The sequence below is a fragment of the Chiloscyllium plagiosum genome, chromosome 6 (genome assembly GCF_004010195.1).
Source record: "Chiloscyllium plagiosum isolate BGI_BamShark_2017 chromosome 6, ASM401019v2, whole genome shotgun sequence".
NCBI classification, from domain to species: Eukaryota; Metazoa; Chordata; class Chondrichthyes; order Orectolobiformes; family Hemiscylliidae; genus Chiloscyllium; species Chiloscyllium plagiosum.
In genome coordinates this window covers 70946841-70972686 of record NC_057715.1, presented here as the reverse complement: position 1 = coordinate 70972686, position 25846 = coordinate 70946841, and the positions used below count along the sequence as shown (strand labels likewise).

Here is a 25846-nt window from a genome sequence, read left to right as displayed (position 1 = left end):
CACTAAAGTGTGAATTTAAATTGTGTGCTCAAATCAGGGGCTGAAACTTGAATTTACAATCTTCTAACTCATATGTGAGAATACCACCAGGTAAACTGCATAAACCATACAAACAAGCAACTTATTTTAACATATTGATTCCAAGATTTAGGTATTCATGTGCCAACCACTAATATTCATGCATAAAACATGGTGGCAAATGTTTATATATGTGAGGAGTAGAATAGCCACTGTGTTTATATGGCAAATTCAGTTGAGTTTCTGGCCAATTGTAACCCCCAGGATGTTGATAATGGGGGATTCGAGATAGTAACACCATTGAATGTCAAGGGGCAGTGGTTAGATTGTCTCTTATTGGAGATAGTCATTCCCTGTAATTTGTGTGGCACGAATGTTATTTGCTACTTTTCAGCCCAAGCCTGGACATTATCCAGGTCTTGTTGCATTTGAGCATGGACTATTCCAATATCAAGTCATAAATGGTGCTGAATATTGTACAATCATTGGTGATAATCCCCACTTCTGACCTTATGTTGAAGGGAAGGTCATTGATGAAGCAGCTGAAGGTGGTCGGGCTTAGGAGGAACTCCTGCAGAGATGTTCTGGAGCTGAGATAACGGAGGTTCAACAACCACAAGCATCTTCCTATGTGTCAGGTATGACTCCAACCAGCAGACAGTTTGTCCCGATACTCATTGATTCTCGTTTTGCTGGGACTCCTTGATGCCACACTTTGTTGAATATGGCCTTGATGTCAAGGACTTTCACTCTCACCTCACCTCTCAAATTCAACTCTTATCCATGTTTGATCCAAGGCTGTAATGGAGCTGAGTGGCCCTGGTGGAACCCAAACTGGGCATCACTGAGCATGTTATTGCTAAGCAAGGGCTGCTTGAAAGCACTACTGACAATACCTTCCATTGCTTTACTGATGATCAAGTGTAGACTATTCCTTGCTATCATGTGGAATGAATCAAAATAACCACAGACTGGTATTTGTAATGTTGTGGACACTGGAGAACGCAGAGATGAATCATCCATTCAGCACTTCTAGCTGAAGATTGATGTGAATGCTTCAACTTTATCTTTTCATTGATATATTGTGCTCTTCCATCATTGAGGATGGGGATATTTGTGGACGTCCTCCTCCAGTGAATTGTTTATAATTGTCGGCTACCATTCATGACTGTATGCGACAGGACTACAGAGTTGATATCTGATCTGGTGGTTGTGGGATTGCTCAGCTCTGTCTATCACACGTTTCTTACATTGTTTGGCATGCAAGTAATCCTGTTTGATAGCTTCACCAAGTTGACATCAAATTTTTATATGTACTTGCTGCTGCTCTTCTCATGTCCTCCTGCACTCTCCATTGAACCAGGGCTGAGTGGCGGATATGCCCGGCTATGAGATTGCAGATTGTCCTGGAGTACAGTATCTCATGGATTTCCAGTCTTAAGTGGCTAGATATGTTCAAATGTTTGCCCATTTTGAACCATGATAGTGTCATACAACATGATGGACAGTATTCTCAATGTGAAGATGGGACTTTGTCTCAAGGACTATGTGAGGGTCATTCTTACCACTACTGTATTGGACAGATGCATTTGTAGCAGGCAAATTGGTGAGGATGAGGTCAAATATATGTTGGTTTTTGTTGGTTCCCTTACCATCTGTGGCGGATCCAACCTAGCAGCTACGTCCTTTAGAATCCAAACAATTTGATCAGTACTTTTGTTGCTGCCCAGCCACTTTTGCTGATGGACATTGAAATTCCCCACCCATTGTATATTCGATACTCTTGTAACCCTCAGTGCTTCCTCCAAATGGTGTTCAACATGGAGGAATACTCATTCATCAGTTGAGGGAAGACAGTACGTGGGAATCAGCAGAAGGTTTCCTGAACCATGTTTAACCTAATACCATGAGACTTAATGGGGTTCAGAGTCAATTTGATGATCCCCAGGGCACATTCTCCAGAATAGGCTGCCACTTCTGCTGGATCAGTTGTGACAAGACAAATCCAGGGATGGTGATGGCGGTGTCTGAGACATTGCCTGTAAGGTATGATTCTATGACATGACTATGTCAGATTATTTTTTGACTAGTCTGTCAGACAGTTCTCCAAAATTTGGGACTAGTCCCCAGGAGGACTGGGGGATGGCAACAGGGCTGTTTTTGCCATTATTATTTCTGGTGCCCAGGTAGATGCTAGGCAATCCCATCCATTTTCCTTTCTTTGCTCTATAGTAATGAATACATACAACATATAATATCCTTTATTATCACATGTACTCCATTGTAGGAGCACAGTGAAAAGCTTTTACAATGTCTGCCTTCATATGGCAACAATTCGTGGACACAGCAGAGGAATAAAAGTACATGCATTACTTCAGAGTTAAAAAAAAGTTAAAAAGTAGAACAGCATTAAAGAGTTGATATTGCAGTAAGGTAGGAAATTTCAAATAGACATTACAGCATAGCAACTCAGTGTAGGGCCTCCACATATGGTCTGACCGCCCATACCACATCCCAGTCCAACAACCATCCCCATTCTGCTCCAACCCCCATTCCACTCTATATGGGCACTGAGCTGCTCCAACATAATTGCCAGAACTGCCTCCTCTGAGCTGGTCTCTGCTTGTGACTCACTGCCAATGTGCTGTACCAGGGCTCGCTGTTCGCAATGTTCTGGGGCTTACAGCCCACGTGCTACTCCAGGGCTCGCTGCTTGTGCTGTTCTGAGGCTTGTGGCCCACATGCTGTACTGGGCTTTGCTGTTCTGAGGACCTGCTGCTAATGCCTGCTGCTGAGCCAGTATTCATCTCTGATACCGAGGGGAGAGAAGAAGATGACAAGAGAAAAAAGGAAAAAGATAGAAAAAGAACAGGCAGAGCAGAGGAGCTCTGACAGGTGTGTCCTACTCTGCCGCCACCTACATGAGGCTGCGTTGGGCTGTAGCTGAAATGAATTTGCTCTTCAACTTTATCAGAGGAGAGTAAAAAAATCCCCAAATTAATATAGTGGAGAAATCAATGAAAAATAATAAATCATCCTCATAACTATTAAACTGCATCTAATCACTGTCGCTCTAGTTTTATTATGAAAGAGGCAAATTTGGTTTAACTGTTCAAAATAGCACTAGGAAGTCAAATAGAAGCAGGATGTTGGACAACATTTACAGATTGTTCGGGTTGCTTCCCTTTTTCTTGATGACATTCAACTTCAAAAGCTATTAGCTGAGATTTCATTTCAAAAGTTCGACTTGTGCTCATGCTAATTATTCATACATATTTACATAATTTGTGTTTTTCATGCATATTTATTAGACAATGGAAAGGTTTAATTATCTGATTCAAACCATGTCCATAAATTCAATCTGAAATTGTTTCTTTTCTTTATTGTGTATAAAGATAAATTAATTTTAGCAGACAATGGTAACTCATTACCACAGACTCCGCGTAACTGGCTCCGTGAATGTCTCCTAATTTGCGAGATATCTTTCCCCTATAACTAAGGACGAAAATGAATGGCCAAATCAAATCATATTAATTTGTAGATCATCTAGTAGCTTTCCTTGTATATTATGTAAAATCCTAACAAGAAAGGTAATAGTCAAATCTGGATAGTATTTAAAAAACAATACAATAGTATTTTGGAAGGCAGAAATATGGAAGAAATTGGATTCTATGAGCTTTTAAAAATGAACTCTTTAATAATATGTGGACTTGCTGGCTAGTCCAGCATTTATAGAGTCTTAGTCATCCAGCACAGAAACAGACTCTTTGGTCCAACCAGTCCATGCCGACCATAACCCCAAACTTAACAAATCCCACCTGTGTGCAGTTGGCCTATATTCTTCCAAACATTTCTTATTCATGTACATATCTAAATGCCTTTAAACATTTTAACTGCACCAGTTCCTCCAGAAGTTCAATGCAGACATGAACCACTGTGTAAAACAATTACCCCTCGTCTTTTTAAACCTTTCTCCTCTCACCTTAAATATATGCCACTCGTCTTGAAATCCTGCACCCTGGAGAAACAATACCTGCCACTCACCTTATCTATACCCCTCATGATAAGGTCACCTCTCAACCTCCTACGCTCCAATGAAAAAGGTCCCAGCCTATCCAGCCTTTCCTTACAATTCAAACTCTCCATTCCCAGCAACATCCTGGTAAATCTCTTCTGAACCCTCTCTAGCTTAATAATATCCTTCCTATAACAGGAGACCAGAACAGGACACAATACTCCAGAAGAGGCCTCAGCAATATCCTGCACAAGCTCAATGTAACACCCCAACTCCTATACTCAAGGGTCTGAGCAGTGAAGGCAAGCACGCCAAATACCTTAACTACCTATCTATATGTCATGCAAACTTCAAAGAATTATGTGCCTGAACTCTTGGGTCTCTGTTCTACAGCACTACCCAAGGTCTTATTTTTAAGTCTTGACTTTGTTTGTTTTACCAAAATGCAATACCTCACATTTATCCAAATTAAACTCCATTTACTACTTTTCGTCCCATTGACTCAATTGATCAAGATCTCTTTGTAATCTTAGAAACCTTCTTCACTGTCACCTATGCCACCAGTCTTGGTGACAGCTGCAAACTTACTAACCAGGTTTTCTACACTCTCATCTAAATCATTTATATAAATGACAAACAAAGGTGGACCCAGCACTGATCCCTGTGGGAACACCACCAGTCATAGGGGGGCAATCTGAAAAACAATCCTCCACCATCACACTCTATCTCCTGCCATTAAGCCAATTTTGTACCCAATTAGCAAGGTCACCCAGAATCCCATGTGATCTAACATCTCAAATTTACTTGAGCAGGTGATGGTGACCATATTTGGAACCATTCCAGTCCTCTGTTGTCAGTACACCCACAGTATTACTGGGAAGGGAAATTCCAATTTATGATGTTTGCTAGTTATAACAATATGTGGAAATATACACAGTCAATATTGGAAGAAATCTGTTTTGAGGCAAGTTGGTTTCTTTAAATTTGAAATAGTATACCCTAGCAATACGTTTTGTAAGAAAATGCAAGAAAAACGGGAACAAAGTAAAAATTCAAACATATAATTTCAGGACCGTGATGTCAAACAAACAACCCAGAAGCTCAACAATGAATGGACTTTTCTGGAGGAAATATCTAGCAATCTCTCCCAGTCCGTGTGCCAGAGATTAAGACCAGTGAGGTGGACTGTTCAGACATGATAAGTCTTGAGAAACTAAATGTGTGCTGCAAGATGACTTCACACAGATGAATGTATTTTAAAAGTATTCCACCAACTTTGCTCAAATCAGCACAGCCCTGTCACTCACCTACTGAGACCCAATTATCAATCAAAACTCACTATCATTCATAAGCTACCCTTAACTATTTGCAATGTCAGAAACTTCACATCGAGATTTCAGGGCTAGCACACAAAAGCTATTTAAGCACGATAGCTAAATTAACTAATGTCACTTATTTACACATTTCTCTGGCTACCACAAGATTAGATAGTGCACAACTGAATGTAGAACAACTAACCAGATAAGAATATGTGTGACTGCCAACACTGACCAAACCAGCACTCAAGGCGGATCATTACTGGAACTTCCACTGCCAAGGGGTTGGCCAACAGCTGAGATGAAACTATTGAAGTTGACACCATCATCATAACTCTCACTTTAACTTCTCATCTCTAAGCTCTAATCATCCCCAAATCCCCCACCCTTTATCTACACCTCTCCCTACCCCAATTCCCATTCCTGAAGAAGGGTTATACCAAAAACATCGATTTCTCCACCTCTTGATGCTGCCTGGCTTGCTGTGTTCTTCCAGCCTTCTGCTTGTCAAATTTGTGTATGATTTGACATAATTTAGCTTACAAACTTAGATTAGAATACAAAAACAAAAGCTATCACTACAGAAACATTGTGGGTACACATTTATTACAATCACCAAGGACAGCAGTAACATCTGGTGTGAATGAGAGATTGGTGTTGTAGTCATTGATATTGTACTTTATTAATTTTTCATGGCAGTCTAGGGTGACTCTTGCTCCTCTTTTGACTCCTTGTCCTCAGCTGCTCACCACGTATACAGTGGCAAGGGTTGTCCATTCATTATGGTAGAATTTTGCATTCATTCTGCCAACACTACAAGCTTCCTCCACTGTCATCCAGGCCGTAGAAGTGCTGTTCCAGAATTGCAGTAGTCTATTCTTCCACGCAGCTTCAGGTAGAATGTCTATTATTATATGCATTATGTACAGCTTGTGCACCAGAACTATCAGACTTGTGTTCAGTGGATAGCCCTATCACCAAACACTCAAGTTTTGGTCTACCACAGAGATTCAAATGCAGCCAGCACCGCAGGATGAAGGCATCATGGTTGCTGCTGATAAATTGGATACTGACTTGCATGACATATTGTGTAGGGTCATGTGCTAGCTGACATTCAGGGAATAGAATACTTTTGAGTTCCACCAAAGGACAGAGCTGATATACAACACCAGGAACACAATGTGCACACAGTAGTGGCACCATGCACTATGGGAAATGTGAAGTCCTAACAAGCCACACACTCACTATGCTAGTTGTTCTCTGGAGAGGGAGAACAAATGTAGTTAGTTCCCTTTGAATACAGTGCAGTGACCTCTCATATGCAACTGTGCAAGGCAAACCGGAAGATATTGCAAACATTTCCAACTGCAGTCGAGAAGGAGCCAAATCAATAAAAAAATCATTGCCAAGGTCACCTTCAGAGCCACTGGCAATGCTGTTCTTATCCTGCTCTGAGGTTACAGTAAATGCCAGCTTTCAGGGTTGCTGTGGTTAGTGAAGCACAGACGTTGGAAAGTTCGTTAAATATGAACAAAATTATTTCTAGCAGAATCGGTTATTATTTATGACCCATGATGGAAATATAGTTAAAGTAAATACTTCCACAAACCTTAATTTATTTATTGCCTTAAGTTGTAGCGGTAGTAAGATATGGAACATATGATACAAAAGATGAATAAGTGCCATTCGAAGATTATGCTGAATTTGCTGTTGTTAATTTTCAAATGAGACAATAACGAGTGTGCAAAATTGTTGTTAATGGGAAATATACTGAAGACTTGTGTTCTTTTCATTCCCAGACCTTCACATATGAAAGCAAAACAAGTTTTATGAGTGATCCAGTAATCAATATTTTCATGCTAATTCTTCCAGGATGCATGACAAATTGGAAGGTTTTAAAAAGACAATTTTTTTTTAATAAACTCAATTATATAACCTAGCAGTCTGCAATTTATATTCAGACTATTAATTCCAAAAATAACAGTACTGGACATGTACATTTGGTACATGTTAGTGTCTAACACAGCACGAGTTATTTTGTCTTGGACTCAGCAGCTTTCATCTATTGCAGAATTCTTAATTTCAGCCACGTACTGTGAGGCACAATCTATACAATTAATGTATTCAAGTACTGTGGCTGGTTGAAATACAGCAGCAGGCAACCCAAGGGATTTATTCTTTGGTGCACAGGAGAAGCAAAGGTTACTGAAGGCTATCCTCTCTACTGCACTGCAGTACTTACCTGCATCTACTCCACTGCAGGTCAATAGTCAAAAAGCACAATTTATTTCACAACTTAAATTGTCCGCATTACTGAAAAAATGAGATTCAATAAGGGGCTTATAGATAAGTTTACAATATAAATAACAGATTAATGCATAGTGATACAAAATCCAATGTCAACTTTCAACATCTTTTGCTTAGCCTTCAGTCGTGTTTTAGTAAGCATCAAAGGAAAATATCATTTGTTAAGTATTTTAACTAACCATATTTACACCCAAGCTTAGACATATCAATATAGACAAATGCTGCAGGCAGCATTAACTTCTACAGTTCAAGGCAATATTATCTTCATAAATAAGCGAACACATGTAATAATATAGGAAAAAAAAGATAGGTTTTCTTTGAGCCCCCATATATTTATATTGATCATTCAGTTGCATTTTGCAATCAGTTACAAAGAGGCATCAATAAACTATGGGAATAGATAGCAACTGATCATTTAAGTGTTTTTTTTTCAGGTGGTTGCAGAAGCCATAGTCCCAAAAAGGGGATAATCTATCCATGTGGAATGTACTGTCACTCCAATTGATAGCTCGTTAGTCCATTATAATTTGTAACCATCAGTCTGTCATCAATCAGTTTACCTGGTCTCATGTTATTCCTGCTACTTTCTATAATAGGCATGGTGCTCAGGTGTTAGACCGGGGTTGGTCTTGATCTGGATTCTGCAGCTGTTACACTTGCTGGGACATATCCTTGGATAAACCAAAGCACTGCAGTTGCTGGAAATCTGAAACCAAACTAGAAATTCCTGGAGAAACTCAGCAGGAATTGGCAGCATCTGTGCAGAGAAAGGAAAGGTAATGTTTAGGTCCAGCGATTCATCTTCAGAAGAGGGGTCATTAGACCTGAAACGTTAACCCTGCTTTCTCTCTACAGATGCTGCCAGACCTGCTGAGTTTATCTGGCAATTTTTGGTTTTGTTTCATATTCTTGAATCCGAGCTTACTTGCAAATCTTACTCTAATTGTCAGCCATGGCTCAATTGATCTGAGGCATAAGGTTCTGGGTTCAAGTTGCAGTCTAGCGCAGCAATTGATAGCTCAATTATGCTGATATTCCAGAGCAGTATTGAGGTGCCACCCCTCAAATTGTGTTCAACTGAGCGCACATATGCTTGCTTATCTAGATATGAGATGTTACAGCACTATTTCAAAGGAGAGCGGAGACGTTATTCCTGGTGTCATGGCCAATATTTATCTTTCAACTAACATCACAAAAGACATAATATGGTCATTGTCACATTGTTGTTTGTTGGAATTGGCTCCATATAAATTGGCTGCTGCATTTTCTACATTAGAAATGTGACTAAACTTCATAAAAACTGAAAAGTATTTGGCATGGTTATGCGAGCATTTCTTTTTTCTTTGTAAGACTGCAATAGCACCATCTACAGAAAATACATTAATTATTTGCCTGGTAGACTGTAACTATGGATTAATATATTACTTCAAGGTTTTTGCAAATTTTAAGATAACCTTATCTAAATGATGAACCATATTTATAGAATGTCTCATTCATAAACCATAAAGGAGATAAAAATGAAAGAAGCAATTTGGCTCTTGATGTGCAAAATCATAAGCCCTAATATGTTACACCAAACACATTCCAAGTATTGATTACTCTTTGCTTGAAGTTATTCCTCTGCACATCTGTATTAAATATTAGCAAGTTTTAACTTAAGCTCCCCTCTGGTTTAATAACCTGCTGTTTTTTAAAAGAATAATTGGCTTCCATGGTATAAAAAAATGAGGTTCCAAGAAACCCCATGTCACCTTGAGTTGCCATGTGGATGAAGAAGGTAATTGTGGGTGAATATACCTCAAGAGTTGAAACAATTAATTGGGAAGTGAGAGATTCTACAAATTTGAGGTCAAGTCGGAAAGACCGTGGATTGCATGGTTCCACATTTATGCAGAAAATAAGGCCAGTCCACCTTCTGTTTGGCTGTTGAGAAGACTAAGAATTCATGCAAAGTGAAAACCAGCAAGGTTCTCATCAAATGGAACAGTACTTTGTCAGGCAATTTAAATAGATCCATTAACCCTGAACTCAAAATGTTAAACCTGCTTTCTCTCCATAGATGCTGCTGGATGCTGTTGAGTTTCTCCAGCTATTTGTTTTTTTTATTCATAAGTTTTGTTTTTGGATCTCGCTCACCAATTTTAAAAGGTCTCTAAGAATCTGCAAATGTCTGTGCCAGTGTAACTGTTTGTCTTGGGAATTAGGAATTATCCCATACCCATTGCTGCCGTTGAAGTAGTGTCAGAGCCCCTCCAGATAATTAAGGACTGAGAGAACGGAGTCTCTGGGGAGTCTGTGCCATTATGATTGTAATGACCCAAATGAAAGAGGATTGATAGATGTGCCTCCTATCTGTAGTAATTATGTCTATGGTCTTTAGATGGAAAATTGTTGCTGGTAAATGCAGCTTGAGGACTGAAATGATTGGATGGGAAAGAGAGGTCATGCCAGTGGAGGTCAAATTGGAAAGACTGAGAGATGGCTCATGACTCCATATTAGTGTGGGAAGTGAGTGAGTGCGTGCTGGTAACTCTGAGGCACGCCTTTCTCAGATTGGCTAGTTGAAGTGAAATCCACCTCTATTTGAAATAACTTGGTTCTAACTAATGATGGAATTATATTTATGCTACCTAGTTTAATTAAGAACTGAAGATTCTGTTGAGTGGTTTCTTTCAAATAGTGTCACGGGATTTCTTATGTTATCGATCTTCACAAGGATCGTAACACAAGTCAATCTGCATCTAGATAAAGCTAGAAATATAAAGAATTCCAACACACGTTTAACCGCAGAAGGATAAAATGAACATTGCAGGAACAGACAGTATTTGCAGTATAGAAACAGGATCAGAAGCAAGGAAAAAAAGGTTAACCATTCAAATACTGATTACTCTGCTGTACATTTCAAGTACTTTTTGTTACTTTATTTTGCTTTTGACTCCTAGCATTTATTAGTTTACTCATATTCAAATAAATAAATTATAGTTTTTTGATTGCTCCTTTTATTTTTAGTAACAGGTAAAAAATGCGTTCGACATTTATATCTTTATTTTATTCTGGAGTTTATATATTGCTGACTTATTTTGGTCAACATATTCTAGTTTTGGTTAGCTAATGTCTGATATTTATGGATATACTGTACAAAACCCTTCAATTTATGTGTAGAGAGGTGGGTTAGGAATGTAGGAAACAGGAGTCGAGGATTCAGCCCCCTAAACCTACTGTACAATTCAACTAAATCATTGCTGATTTTCCACTGAACAATACTAAGACCAATGGGTGAGAGGAAGGCTCTGTGGTACTAGCACCTATGATTGTTACTTTTCTGGTTGCTCACCACCACCATCATCAGAGTTCAAACATGGAAGAGTCTATCATGTTGTAAAGGCCATTGCTTTTTGTCTGTATTTTTAATTTTGGGCTAAAATCCTTCTATATCACCTTCCAAACCCAGGACCATTACCACCTAGAAAGACAATGAGAGCGGATCCATGGGAACACCACAACCTGACAGTTCTGCTCCAAGCCGTTGACCACCATGACTTGGAATTGTATGGCTGTTCTTTCCGAGACAGCGAGAGCGAGACAAAGAGAGACAGCTAGAGCGACAGCGAGACAGAGAGAGATAAAGAGAGATGGATAAAAAGATGGAGAGAGATAAAAAGATGGAGAGATAGCTAGAGAGAGAGAGATATATAAGTAGAGAGAGAGAGAGAGATAAATTGACAGAGATAGGGAGAGAAATAAACAGAGAAACAGAGACACAAATAGAGAGATAAATAGATAGACAGAGATAATTGAGAGAGAGAGATGGAGAGACAGAGATGAACAGAGAGACAGAGATGGAGAGAGATAAATAGAGATGGAGAGAGATAAATAGAGAGAAGGTGGGAAGGCTGTTCTGAGTGCTGTCGTCCTGGAGGGGTAGGAGGAGGGGACAAGAAGGGCTGTCCTAGAAGTGGTCGGAAGCTGTGTTGGGGCAGATAGAGAGTCCGTAAGGGTGCACTTCCTATGAGTGGCTGGAAGATGGGAGGGACGGGTGGTTTGCTGGGTTGCTCGAGGTGTCTGTGATATATGCACTATTCTATTGTTCAGTTTACCCAACTGTCTGTATGTGATTGCATTCACCGTTTCCTTGATTCGAGCTTAGTGCTCATTTTCCTGCGAACTGGTTGTATGGTGGGGTTTGGGGTCTGGCTTTGCCGCCCCTTTCCCCTGTAAATTGCTGTTTCTTGTACACAGCTATTCACATTAACTGTATTTTGCATTGTTTAATAAAATAAAAAATAACCTAGAGATTAGAATCTCCTCAGTTTTGACTCTGAGCCAGCTGGCCATAGCCAGTGAATACTGTTGCCAGTTTCTGTTTTTTGGGGCAGTTTGATCTACAATGCCAGTTTGTTAACTGGTATTCCTTTTTTATTGAGAACTGATTTCTGGACTGGCTGATCTACGCAGTCAATGTGTTTCAGGAGTATTCCAGTTCTCGTTAGGGAATTGTTGTTTCACTGGCTGGTTACAGCCTGTGTTACTCCTTTTTTCCTTTTTTGAGAGAAGGACTATGCTGATTTTGTGGCAGGACTTCGCCCTTGTACTCTGGATGTCTTTCTTTTTTGCATGTGTTTTCACTTTTTTTGGACTGAGCCCCTGTGAGAATGCACCTTTCCAGATGTACTGTTCCTCTATAGGTGGACGAAGCCTCTGGAGACTGAACACCTGTGAAAGTGCTGGGTGGTGAGCATTTGCTGCTGGTTGGAGTGGACCATCTCCTGTCAGTTAACTGTACCTTTTTATAATGAACTGTATTCCTGTGAGTGGGCCTGGTCCTTTGTGGATGGACCAGGTCTTTATGAAGACCGAACATCTGTGTGCGTGCTGTGGGGTGTGCATTTGCTGCCTTCAGCAGTGAACTTGCACAGTGGAGTGGATTTTGCATTTGATTGTGGACTCTTTCTGGCAATGGACTTTACATACTGGAGTGGACTCCATTTCTGACAATGGGCTCTGTGTACCAGAAGGAACTCTGTTTGAAGGTAATTGACTGGCTTGTTGCTTGTCAGGTTTATCACCTGCACTGTCTTGTGCGTCCCTGGGTCTGGCAGGCCTCACTGAGCTGGGAGGCCCAGGTTGTCCAAAAGCTGTCACCCAGAGAACCAAAAGGTGGCTAGGTCAGCCTGATGCAAGTTGCTCTGAGAGCCGGGTAGGCTGTTCTGAGCACGGTCTTCCCGAGAAGGGAGACAGTACAGGCTGTCATAGAAGTGGCCTAAAGGTGCATCGGGGGGCCGAGAGTCAGATGGCGTGTAGGGACAGGGTGTGGCGCTGGAAGGCTTGCGGGCTTCCCTCTACGCTGCCCTCCCAGGGAGGGGGACGGGCTGTCCTCAACGTGGCTGGAAGGTGTGTCGGGGCAGTCCATGATCCGGATATGCATCGGGGTGGGTGAGAGCCAGATAGCGCATAGGATGGACCAAGAGGCCTGTAAATGCAGGCTGTCTTTGAGTGGCCAGAAAGTGGGAGGAACGGGTGGTTTGTTAGGGGTGTCTGTTATATGCATCGTTTTATTGTTTGATTTATCGGAGTGTCTGTATGTAATTGCGTTCCCCGTTTCCTTCTTGATGATGTAAGGTGGGATTTGAGATTCACCCTCATTTTCCTGTGAACTGGTTGTATTGTGGGGTTTGGGTCGGGGCTTTGCCACCCCTTTTCCCCTGTAAACTGCTGTTTCTTGTATAAACTGTTCATGTTAACTGTTGGTTTGTATTTTGTACTTTTTTAAAAATTAAAGGTATAACCAAGAGATTTGAATCTTCTCAGTTGAGGAAGGACTCCAAACTGGCTGGTCAGTCATTGTCGTGTGGGGGGAGAGAGTTCCCTTGACTAAGGAGACATTACCTTCTGTTTCTCTTTTTGTGTTTTTGATTTTTGTTTTTCTTCACTGAGCTATATAAAAGAAAATATAACCAGAAGATTAGAATCTCCTCAGTTCAGGCAACTGACTCCAAGCAGCTGGGCACTGCCAGTGTGCTATGCACAAGTAAATAAAGGATTACTTGGTGACAGGATACCAGCCTCTTTTTGAAAGCATGTAATCTGACACTCATTGTCAGTGCTGATAGGAGATTAGCAGATGAATTGGAGCTCGGTTGGGGTTGCAAATGGAGATTCAGCTGTCAACAAGTAGTTGGAGTTCTGTAGAACAGTAATGGATTCAAAATATTAACTTTGTTTCTCTCTCCACAAATCATGCTAGATCTGTTGGATTTCTCCAGCATTTTGTTTTTATTTCAGTCTCTAGCATCTGAACTATTTTGCTCTTATTTGCTAATTTACTTTTCTTTCAGTAGTTGCTATAAGCCATAACTTTTAATCAATTACTTTTATAAATATAAACTAGTCACCCTGTGCCTCCTGAAAACAAGTGAAAGCATTCAGATAAGGAAGACTGAAAACCAGCATTCCTAGTAGCACAAAAATCACCTCAGCAAACCTTTTGCTAAAGACCACTAAGCTGCTAACCCAGTCCTTCCCTCTGCCCATCCATGTCTCTCTGTATGTGTGTGTAAGGGAGAGATTTTAGGTGAGCTAGAATTTTAATTAGTAGATTTGAGGATAGTTCATACACTGTTTACCTGTAGCTTGAGGCTAAGTTGTTTATAATTGTAGTTCTTCTTAAGAAACCTGCTCTGTGCTTCCTATTAACCTAGGTCTAAAAATCTAGGAAATTAGCAAATTCTGCATACATTTTAAAATCATTATATCCAGGAATTGTGGTGTTTGATTTTCAGCATGCTCCCCTAGTGAGACATAACAAAATTTGGGGCTTTTGTCATGTTTACTGTCAAGTCACACCCAGGACAGCTCATGGTTCATTGGTTGAAACAGTACATTTTCCTATGGAGCTGGAACTTGACCTGGGGAGGTGACCTCAGTGATGGATCCCCAATCCCAAAGCTGATTAGCGAGAAGTGAAGGAAGGCTTGATTACAACAGCACTGAGAAAGAGGATGGGGAGTGAGGACACTACAAAATTAATCACACATGTTAGTAGCTTTCTAATACATCCCCATAAGCATCAATATTATGGTTAGTGTTCTGAAGGTATACCTCTGTGATTGTCTCCCTTGGATGCCTATTTCTTGTCAATTAACTAGACCATAGAATTGAGATGAAATTCACAACAATAACTTCTTAAATATCAAATAAAAATCTAAACCAATTACCTGGTTGCTGAAAATGCATTGTGATGATCGTTCTATGTTGGCAGGTAAGCCAAAATATGCAGGTTTGTCATCTTCTGGTAAATGAGTAATAATGGCACGGTAATCCTATAACAGATAAGAATGGATATTGATTATCCAAGGATAGATTTCAAGACATTAAAACTAACCACATTCTATAAGTTCCATATGAATATATAAAGAAGGACAGCAGTCATCAAATGACCCCCTAAAGGCTGTTCTGCCATTTAATATGAACATGTCTAATCTTTTCTCTCGAGACCTATATCTCTTAATCTCCTGAGTATCAAAAAAGCTATTGAACTTTGTTTTGAATTTCTGACATTCTTATTACTTATGTTCTTACATCTTACATCTGCTTGTTTTAAAAACAACTACCAACTTACATGTTTATCATCAATTCTGTGAATGTTCTGAGTTTCTTACACAATAGGTAAATCACACAACTTTGGAAGTCCACATCGACAATATCCATTAATGTTCACATTATTTTGGTGACTGACTCAAAAAAATCAACTGGCTCAAATCAAGAAGCAATCAAGATCTGGTGATTTAGCAGGCACATAATCTTATGATGTAGCTTCACTTGGTTGGCACCACTTTTTGGAATACGTCTGATGCAATTACTAGCATGCTCTACTACAAGTGACAGTGATAGATAAGATATCTGATTCCGACGAAGATTTATGATATATTATTATCTGGGAACTTGGGTTCCAAAGTAGAATTCAAGTCCAGTTTACCTTGGCAATCTCCAGGTCATCGGAGTTGGAAAAAAAAGTCTAAAGTTGTTCTGGCATTTCAAGTACACAGGACTAAGAAAAACTCATTTTTCTTAGAGTTTGATGAAGAAGCGTTAATGAATTAAAATGTTTATGTGTCGCAAAGAAGGACAGTAGTAGAGAGAAAAACATCTGAATTTGTAGAATTTTGCCAAATAGGCACTGTTTGTAACCACATCAATTAAATAAGAAATTAAAAAACAAAGAAGGAAGTAACACTTCACCAGAGTTGAGTAGCTGCAAAGGACTTTGCTGTGAAAAGGGATTGAATCTATCTGTTTGCTGCCTAAAACAAGATTTTTCCAATTTGTCATATGTACAAACATAGCTTTATTTCTTTTTTGCTTTCACATAAAACTGTAATGGTAATGTAATTATGCTCTTTTGTTAAATGTATATTGGTATCCTCTTGTGAACATGTTCAGTAACTGGCCACAACAGTAAACAAACCGCAATAATAAAAAAAATGATCTGTCAAGCCATGTCTGACTCTGGAAAATGACTTATCCAGTATTTCCATCAGCTGTGAGCCTAGGCCAATGAGATTAGAGATTACGATATAATGTAATTTTGCTGCTGCTGCAGACGGTTCACAAGGCCTCAGGGAATGTAGTTTTGACCTGCTCGATTTGTTCTCAATCTATGCTATTTATCACACAACTTAATGAAAGTTGTTGTCACAGGACTCTGTCCCTACAAGATGTGTGCAGCTGTCATTCCTACTAGTACGGTCTTGTCCAGATGTATCTGCAGTAATTAGGTTGATAAGGATGAGGTCAAATATGTTTCCCCAAGTTCCATAAGGCCTGTCTGACAGCTGACAGCCGCCAGCCAATTCAATCACTTGTGGTGCTACCGAGCCACTCTTGGTGTTGGATATTGAAGTCTTCAACCCAGAGTACACTCTGGGCTCTTGCTACCCTCCCAAAGTTTATTTCAAAAGGTGTTCAATGCAGAGAACTGTTGCATCATGAGCTAAGGGAGGGCAGTCACAGGGAATCAGCAGGAATACCTTGCTTATGGTTTTCTACCAATCTGCTGCCACTTTTCAAACGTATATGCTGATGGGATAGGAACGAAAGGTATGATTCTGTAAATATAATTCTGTCGGGCTGTTGCTTGACTAGTTTGTGGAACACCTACCCCACGTTTATCCATTTTTTTTAAACACACTGGAGGGAAAACTATTTAGTCCATGCGATTGTCCATCTTTTTTTTTAAATAGCACTTTCTTGAAGTTTACATTAAATGCAATGTGTTTAGATTCCATTGTACCATTGTTACTTCGTTTTGATTATTTATTATGCAAATAGATTAAAAAACACACTTCTTTAGCAAGACAACAGCTGTCATTTCTTCCAATTATGGTTTGGTCAGGTAACGTTTTGGAGATTAAAGCAAGAAATCTTAGACATGGATAGGATTTGTAGCTGTTAAACTCAGCATCAGATTAAGCAGGACTCCAAATTTGCTAAACAGACTGACTGAGCCTGAGACAGTGACTAGTTACTGGGAGAAAGCAGTAAGTAAATTGCTCATTTGGAGAGCTGGTACAGACATGCTGGCCGAATGACAATAATGCTGTGATTCAGTGAGGCGGGGCTGTCACCAGTTATGGTGATGTTTTCTTTGTAGTCACTGAGCAGATGGAATTTATAAATGAAAGCTTTGATGTTAGAGCAAAATCAGGTGAGACAGAGGTAATTGGTAGCAGCACTGAGGAGACAGAGTTGAGTAAATGCAAGAAATGGAAAGACTTCTTGAACTGGTGGGAATGATTGCTTAAACATGAAAGAAGGACAGTTGTGCAGTAAACTGACAGCATGCAAATTAATGTGTGTAAGGAATCAAAACAGAAGGACTAAGGAATTACAGAATCATGTTCTGTAACAAACATACTTCAAACAAAAATCCAGTACTGATTACAATAACTCTACTAAAGAGTAGAAAATAAAGGTCTATGGTATTTAAGCATATTACAGCTATTACATAGATCTTCCACTGTGACCTGCAAGTTCATTTAATCAAAACATGAAAGTTCATGAACAGAGAAGGCATTACCTTTTTTAAATGAATCCTATTTAATTATGCCAGCTGCTTAAAGTTTATTATTAAAGAAATTCCTCAACAGCAAATGACATAAATGGATCCTCATCTCCAATGAAGCTTTAAAAATTAAATTAAAATGTCATTTCTTACCAGATGGAAAATTTCCACTGTTTGCAGCTACAGAAGTTATTAACATCACCTACCATAATGCTGCAGGATCTTGGCACAGTGATGGATGATGGAAATGATGCTATGTTTTTGCTCCTGGACTGTGATCCAGCAATCGCTCTAGGGCTAAAAAATTGTTCTAGATAGGAAGTCAGGACTCGTAGATCAAATATGTTGTCAATGCGTCCACCATAGATAGCATTTTCTAATAGACCACGAACAAACTCCCACTGAACATCCTTTCTTTCTGTGAATACCAATGAATAATAGTTGAGTTTGAAGATAGTACTGCTACAGAGGATGTATCATAGATAAGACTTAATCATCTCTAGGTGGCATGGATGTTCAACATATATCACTATTTTCTCCTGCTGCTCTTTATGTTTCAGTTTAAACTTCTTTTTAACAGATGCACCAGAAGGCTGTGAGGCCTGACTATAAACATGCAGATTGAGCCTTGATGAAACAATTCTACTGCAGTTTTAACTTCAAGATTGCACTGGGGAGAAGTCATGGCACGTGGATCAGGGATCAGATAAAACCAGAAAGTTAGGTTTTTTTCTTAAACTGTCGCTTAAGGACCAGTAGTTACCTTCAGGATATACAATAAAAGCCTATCTCCTCAGAAATCCCAGTGTGTAAATAATAACGTATGTTACAGGAGTTGTTTCATAAGTAAGTGCCACAAATATGAATGGAGTCATAGTGATGTACAGCATGGAAACAGACCCTTCAGTCCAACCCGCCCACGCCGACCAGATATCCCAACCCAATCTAGTCCCACCTGCCGGCACCCGGCCCATATCCCTCCAAACCCTTCCTATTCATATACCCATCCAAATGCCTTTTAAATGTTGCAATTATCCCAACCTCCACCACTTCCTTTGGTAACTCAATCCTTACACGTACCAACTTCTGTGTGAAAAAGTTGCCCCTTAGGTCTCTTTTATATCTTTCCCCTCTCACCCTAAACCTATGCTCTCTAGTTCTGGACTCCCCCACCCCATCCTATCCATGCCCCTCATAAATTTTGTAAACCTTGATAAGGTTTACAAGCCTCCGATGCTCTAGGGAAAACAGCCCCAGCCTGTTCAGCCTCTTCCCATAGCTCAAACCTTACATATGTTTCCTTCTTTTTCTTAACCAAACCCTCAATTTCTTTAGTCACCCAGCATTCCCTATACCTACCAGCCTTTCCTTTCACCTAACAGGAAGATACTTTGTTTGGATTCTTGTTATCTCATTTCTGAAGGCTTTCCATTTTCCAGCCGTCCCCTTACCTGTGAACATCTGCCCTCAATCTGCTTTTGAAAGTTCTTGCCTAATACCATCAAAATTTGCCTTTCTCCAATTTAGAACTTCAACTTTTAGATCTGGTCTAACTTATTTCAACTCTCGCTTTCTTTTTTATGATTGCATTCTTGAGTATACCATTTGGTCAAATTCACTGGGAAAGCTTCTCCTATGTTCATAGCCAGTTCAAGATAAGGGATGAGTCTTTTGTCACAAACTTTGGTTACTGTCTCATCCCTATGCCACAGGTGCAGGTGCACTAATGTCATGTATTTGCAGAGGCTTAGTTTTGTTTGTCATGCAACAATCATGTTAACACACAAAGCCACTGGAAGCAGGAAGATTTTAAAAGAAAACACACTGTCAAACTTCTTTAAAGCTTCAAGCAAAGCCTTAGTCTATTCATCTCTGGGCGATATAGTTATCATTTTCAAATTAAAATTAATTTAATAAATGAACAAAAGTAACTGCTTCCAGACTTCTACAAAGTTGTTTTATAACTGACTGTAGGCTTCTATATTGTCTCCTGGGTCATGCACCTGGTTTGTCTTTGGAAGTAATTGCAAAATGTTTTGACAACAGTCATTCTTCAAATCAGAGTTCATAAAGGAATACCAGAAGAATGAAGAAACATGTGTAGAGAAAATACTACCCATAAGGCAGCACAGATAGTGAATTGTCAGCAGCCCTGTAAAGAAAAATAAACTGGACCAAGTAGTAGCTGCACAAAATCCATTTTAATAAATACAAGTCAGGAAGTAACACATGCATTTAATGCACCCCATTATAAGCTGAATTTGTGATGGCTTCCAAGTTACTGTATTTGAGAAATGTAGGCAGTCAGGAAAATTATTATCGAGGTCTACAACTTGTACTGGTATCATTTGCCACTTAGAGTCAGAGAAATGAACAGCATGGAAACAGACCCTTCGGTCCAACTCATTCACGCCAAACAGACATTCTGCATAAATTAGCCCTATTTGTCAGCATTTGGCCCATATCCCTCTAAATCCTTCTGATTCATATACTTTTAAATGTTGTAATTGTACCAGCCTCCACCATCTCCTCTGGTAGATCATTCCATACACACACCACCTTCTGTGTGAAAAAGTTGCCCCTTAGCTCCCTTTTAAATCTTTCTCCTCTCACCTTAAACCTACATCCTCTAATTTTGGACTCCCCTACCCTGGAGAAAAGACCTTGGCTATTCACTCTATCCATGCCCCTCATAATGTTATGAGCATCTATAAGGTCACCCTTCAGCCTCTGAAACTCCAAGAAAAACAACCCCAGCCTATTCAACCTCTCCCTTTGCTCAACACATTAACCCTGGCAACATCCTAGTAAATCTTTTCTGAACCCTTTCAAGTTTCACAACATCTTTCCTATAGCAGGGAGACAGAATTGAACACAGTATTCCAAAAGTGGCCTAACCAATGCCCTATAGAGACGCAACATGACCTTCCAACTCCTATACTCAATGCACTGACTATTAAAGGCAAGCGTACCAAATGCCTTCTTCACTACCTTATCTAGTTGCGAGTCCACTTTCAAGGAATATGAACTTGCAACCCAAGGTTTCTTTGTTTGGTATATCTCCTCAGGAAGTGTATAAGTGCCCTGACTTGACCTACCAGAATGTGGTATCTCACACTTATCTAAATTAAATCCATCTGCCCACTCTTCAACCCATTTGATCAAGATCCCATTGAACTCGGAGGTAATCTTCTTTGCTGTCCACTGCTCTACCAATTTTGGTGTCATCTGCAAACTTACTAACCATACCTCCCATGTTCACATCCAAATCATTTATATAAATGATCAAAAGCACTGGACCCAGCACTCATCCTTGTGGACCACCGGTCAAAGGCCTTCAGTCCGAAAAGCAACCCTCTACAACCACCCTCTGCCTCCTATCTTCGACCCAATTTTGTATCCAAATGACTGGTTCTCTCTTTATTCCATGTGATCTAACTTTGCTAATCAGTCTACCATGCAAAATTTTGTCAAATGCATTACTGTGACGTCCATACAGACCATGTCCACCACTCTGCCTGCATCAATCTTCTTAGTCACTTCTTCAAAAACCCAGTCAAGTTAGTGAAACACAATTTCCCACGCACAAAGCCATACTGACCATCCCTAATCAGTCCTTGCCTTTCCAAATACATGTAAATCCTGTCCTTCAAAGTCCCATCCAACAACTTACCCACCACTGAAGTCAGCTCAGCAATCTATAGTTCCCTGGTTTTTTCTTACTATCTTTCCGAAATAATGGCACCACGTTATTCAATCTTCTGGCATCTCACTCATGCCTTTCTCAGCACGGGGTCCAGCAATTACTTCCCTAGCTTCCCACAAGATTCTAGGATACACCTGATCAGGTCCCAGGAATTTATCCACATTTATGCATTTTAAGACTTCTAGCACCTACTCTTCTGTAATATTAACACATTTCCTGATATCACTTAATTCTACATATAGAATCCCTTGGCTTTATACAATATCAATCCAAATTATTTAAAAGAAGACATTCCCAATGTTATCTCTGGGATACAAGCAGTGCAAGTCAGTGAATGCATAAAGCCGTAACATCATAAAATAATTACGGCATCAAAGGAGATCATTAATTCTATTGAGATAATGCCAGCTCTCAATGCAGCAATCCTGTTTCTCCACTCTATCCCTTCGGCCTGCAAGGTTATTTCCTTCAAACACCCATCCAAATTTCCTTACAAATCATTAATCAAGTTTACCTCCACAAACCTGTGGGCAGCGGGTTCTAGTTCATTACTGCTCACTATATTTTTCTCATGTTATTTCTACACCTCTTGCAGAAACTTTAAATCCATCTCCCTTAGTAATTTTAATATCAAGTAACAGGAACAGATTTTCCTTATTTACCACATCCAAATCTGCTATAATCTTCTACAACTCTATCTCATATCCCCATAATCCTCTTTGCTTCAAGGGCAAAAAGTTGAGCTTCTCTGAGGTAATCTTATAGCCCAATCCTGGAACAAGTCTGTTAGATCGCCTCTGCATTCTCTCAAGGACTAATCTGAGATCTTATTATCAAATTTAGATGCAATACTTTATTTGAGATCTGACCAGAGCTTTATAAAGGTTTTAAATAATTTCCCCGCATTTGTACCCAATTCATCTACTTACAAAGCCCGAGATTACATATGTTTTGTGGAGCTCTCAATACGTAATGTGGCTTCAAAGATCAATGCCCCTTTTTCATTTGCTAGCAATTAGGAAACAGCCACAAGTGCAAGGACAGGTCTATAAAAATGGAATATTTAACATCGAAATAACCTGGGCACAGTATTTCACTGGAACTTGGCTCACCTTCAAAAAGTCTGTCAATTATTTCAAAGCCTGCACGGAGATCAGACAAAGAAAATTCATAAAACTTGGTCCAACCCTGAAATACAAGGAAACAATGAATTTTTTTCCAGAAATTTTCATGACTATATTTCATATTCATTCATGAGATATGGGCATTGCTGGTTAGGCCAACATTTATTGCCTATTCCTTTTTGCCCTTTATAAGGTGGTAGAGAGCCTCCTTTTTGCAGTCCATGAGGCAGGTACACTCATTGTGATGTCAAGAAGAGAGTTCCAGGATTTTGACCCAGTGACAGTAAAGGATTGGTGATATCACAGTGATTTGTTGGTGTAGGGTGTGAATGCTTAATGTTGGTGGATGGGTTGCCAATCCAGCAGACTGCATTATCTTGGTTTTTGTGGTTTCTTTAGTGTTGGCAGAGATGCATTCATCCAAACAATTAGGATTTTCCATCACACTCCTAACTAGCCCTTGAAAGATGGTTGTTTGGCTTTTCAGAAGACAAGAGGTGAGTTGCTTACTGGAGAGACTCCTGAATTCTAAATGCTTGTTTTAGTCACAGTACTGTTTGGCAGATTTAGTTCAATTTCTGGTCAATGGTAATCCCCAGGAAGTTGATAGTAGAGGACTTAACAACAGTATAGCTGTTGAATTTCAAGGGCAGCTAATTACATTCTGTCTTGTTGGTCAATTGGCATATTATTGCCATGAAGGATACTTGCCATTTATTAGCCCAAGCCTGGGTGTCACCCAGGTCTTACTGGCCATAAACATGGACTGCTTCAGAATTTGTGTCTGATCTTTAGTTTGATTTTACTTTTTTTTGTTTCCTTTGATGCCTTAATAAGAATGTTTTGCTCTTCCTTTCAGGTGTTAAGAAATGCAAGGTCCAAACATTCGAGGGTAGTGACACACCTCTGGATCCTACTTCCTTTCCCCTTCCCTCTGATTCCATCCCTTCATTTACTCCCACTTCTTCACCATATTCACAACAGCCTCTGATCTTCCCCTCTTGGATGGTGAATGATCTATGCTCAGCAGAGGATTTAACTTTGTTCCTTAATGCCTCCATGGCATGGCACTAAACTCATTTTTTGATAGATTTGCCTCTGTGTCCACTTCTCTGCACAGGAATCCTCTCCCTGACACACAGACCCTTGCACCCATCTCCAATATTTACCCTACATCTGGACTCCCTCCCGAATTTTTTGCCAACACTTGATCTCTTCACTGAGAATTGTTGATGTGATATTGGCTACTTTAATTGCTCTGCTCTTCTCATGCACTCTAACCTCTCTTCCTCTAAACTTGCTGCACTTCATTCTTTCAGGTCCAATCCCGACTCCATTAGCAAACTGGCCAATAAGGATGGTATGGTGGTCACCTGATGTGCTCATCTTTACCTACCAGAGACTGTGCCAACTCTCAGACACATCCTCCTTTCTTCTCCTGGACCATGACCCCACCATTGAACATCAGGCTGCCATGGATCTCTTCTCCCCTAGAGATCTCCACTTCACAGCTTCCTAGCTCATTGTCCCCCAACCATGCACAGCCCACTTCTACCTTCTTCCCTAATGTGGAAGTTCCAGTATTGGACTGGGGTGGACAAAGTCAGCAATTACATGATACCAGGTTATAGTTCAACAGGTTTATTTGAAATCAAGTTTTTAGAGCATTGCTCTTTGTCAGGTGAAGGAGCAGCGCTCCAAAAGCTTGAGATTTAAAATAAACCTGTTGGAATTTAACCTGGTTTCATGACCTCCTTCTCAAAAATCAACAAACAGGACCCACCATTTCAGCCTATGCCTACCCCTCTGTGATTATTTCTTTCTATCCTGACTCTAATCTTTCCTCCTTGCTCAGTCTCTACACACTTATGGTTGTGATCTTTTTGCATCAGCTTCAAAATTTCTAGTTTTCTCATCCTAGTGCCTCCTCTACACAACAGATGGATGTGCAATCACTGTACACATCCATTTCACATCAGGATGGTCTGAAGACTTTCTGCTTCTGCCTTTAAAAAAACGGCCTGCACATTATCTATACAACATCACCCTCCTTTGCAGAGCGAAGCTAGTTCTCACCTTGAACAACTTTTCTTTTCACAGGTCAAAGGTGCACCATCTGGCTCCCAGCTATGGCTGTCACTTTGTAGGCTGTACAGAACATTCCTTATTCCAGGTCTACTTGAGCACCCATCCCCAACTTTTTCTCCAATACACTGATGATGTCTCCAGTGTGGGCTCCTACTGAATTGTACTGAGTCTGTTGCATTTCTTGCTCTTAATGCGGCCTCCTTTATAGTGGTGAGACCAAATGCAGACTGGGTGATCACTTTGCAAATACCTCCACTCTGTCTGTAGCAATGACCCTGACCTTCCAGTTTTTTGAAATTCCAACAAACTATCTTGCTCTCATGCTAACATTTCTGTCCTAGGTCTGCTGCAATGTTCAAATGAAGCACAACGCAAGCTCAAGAAACAACATCTCATTTAGGCTCAGTGTTGAATTCAATAACTTCAGAAACAGACTGCTTTTCTTCTGTTCTCCATTTCTTTTACATTCATTTCCCCTCACTTCTCACAACCATATTCTGTTTGTGACTTGTTTATTTTGCATTTAGCAGAGAAAATCCATTCTCTCCATTTTACGCCTTCATTTACACCCATTTTACATCTTTTTCCTGTTCTCCATCATTAAGAACTCCTTGGCATTGTATCTCTATGCCATCCTTCCTCTTGCTTCCTCTTCAAAAGTATAAGAACGAACATACTTTCCAACACTTTTCAGTTCTGAAGCAGGGTCATACCAGACTCGAAACCTTAACTCTGTTTCTCTCTCCACAGATGCTGCTAGACCTGCTGAGTTTCTCCAGCATTCTCTGCATTTGTTTCAGATAACCAACATGCCAGTATTTTGTTTTCAATGCTCATTATTTCTCTTCTCTTGCCATCTTTCTCACCACCACCAAAGAGGGGAAAATTGCCCCCTGTGTCTTTGACATACTTAAACTTTAAAGAGTCACTATGAATCAAGTTGAACTTTGCTTTGGTTGTAAATGTTTGCTCAAAACTAGAATACATACTTGAGGGATATACTTCCTCCTTTCCTGACAAACGGCATGAAACCACGCTAAGCTGAAGAGGGATTGTGCACGTTCCAGTATACCCTTCCTAGCAATTTGCTCCGATGTCCAGGATTCATATGTCCTCATCAAGTTCTTCTTCAGACCTGGTGGTGCCTATTAGATCAAACATGAAGAAAAATAAAGATAGGATTCTTAAACATATCCAATCAAAATCATAGTT

The 25846-nt window shown here is 39.9% G+C and overlaps 1 protein-coding gene across 5 annotated transcripts in view; it reads right to left on the bottom strand.

The window, feature by feature from the left end:
* LOC122550689 (cytoplasmic dynein 2 heavy chain 1) overlaps positions 1 to 25846 on the bottom strand; it is a 555979-nt gene that overhangs the window by 82680 nt on the left and 447453 nt on the right. For 4 of the 5 annotated variants that reach the window (XM_043691805.1, XM_043691808.1, XM_043691807.1 and 1 more), the window contains 4 exons: positions 25624 to 25779; positions 22535 to 22610; positions 17923 to 18134; positions 14871 to 14975 (listed from right to left, as the gene is read on the bottom strand). In XM_043691805.1, coding sequence (XP_043547740.1) covers positions 14871 to 14975; positions 17923 to 18134; positions 22535 to 22610; positions 25624 to 25779 — 549 coding nt within the window. Of the gene's footprint in view, positions 1 to 6736; positions 7151 to 14870; positions 14976 to 17922; positions 18135 to 22534; positions 22611 to 25623; positions 25780 to 25846 lie in introns of those variants that run through there. The other variant, XM_043691809.1, reaches the window with a different exon arrangement.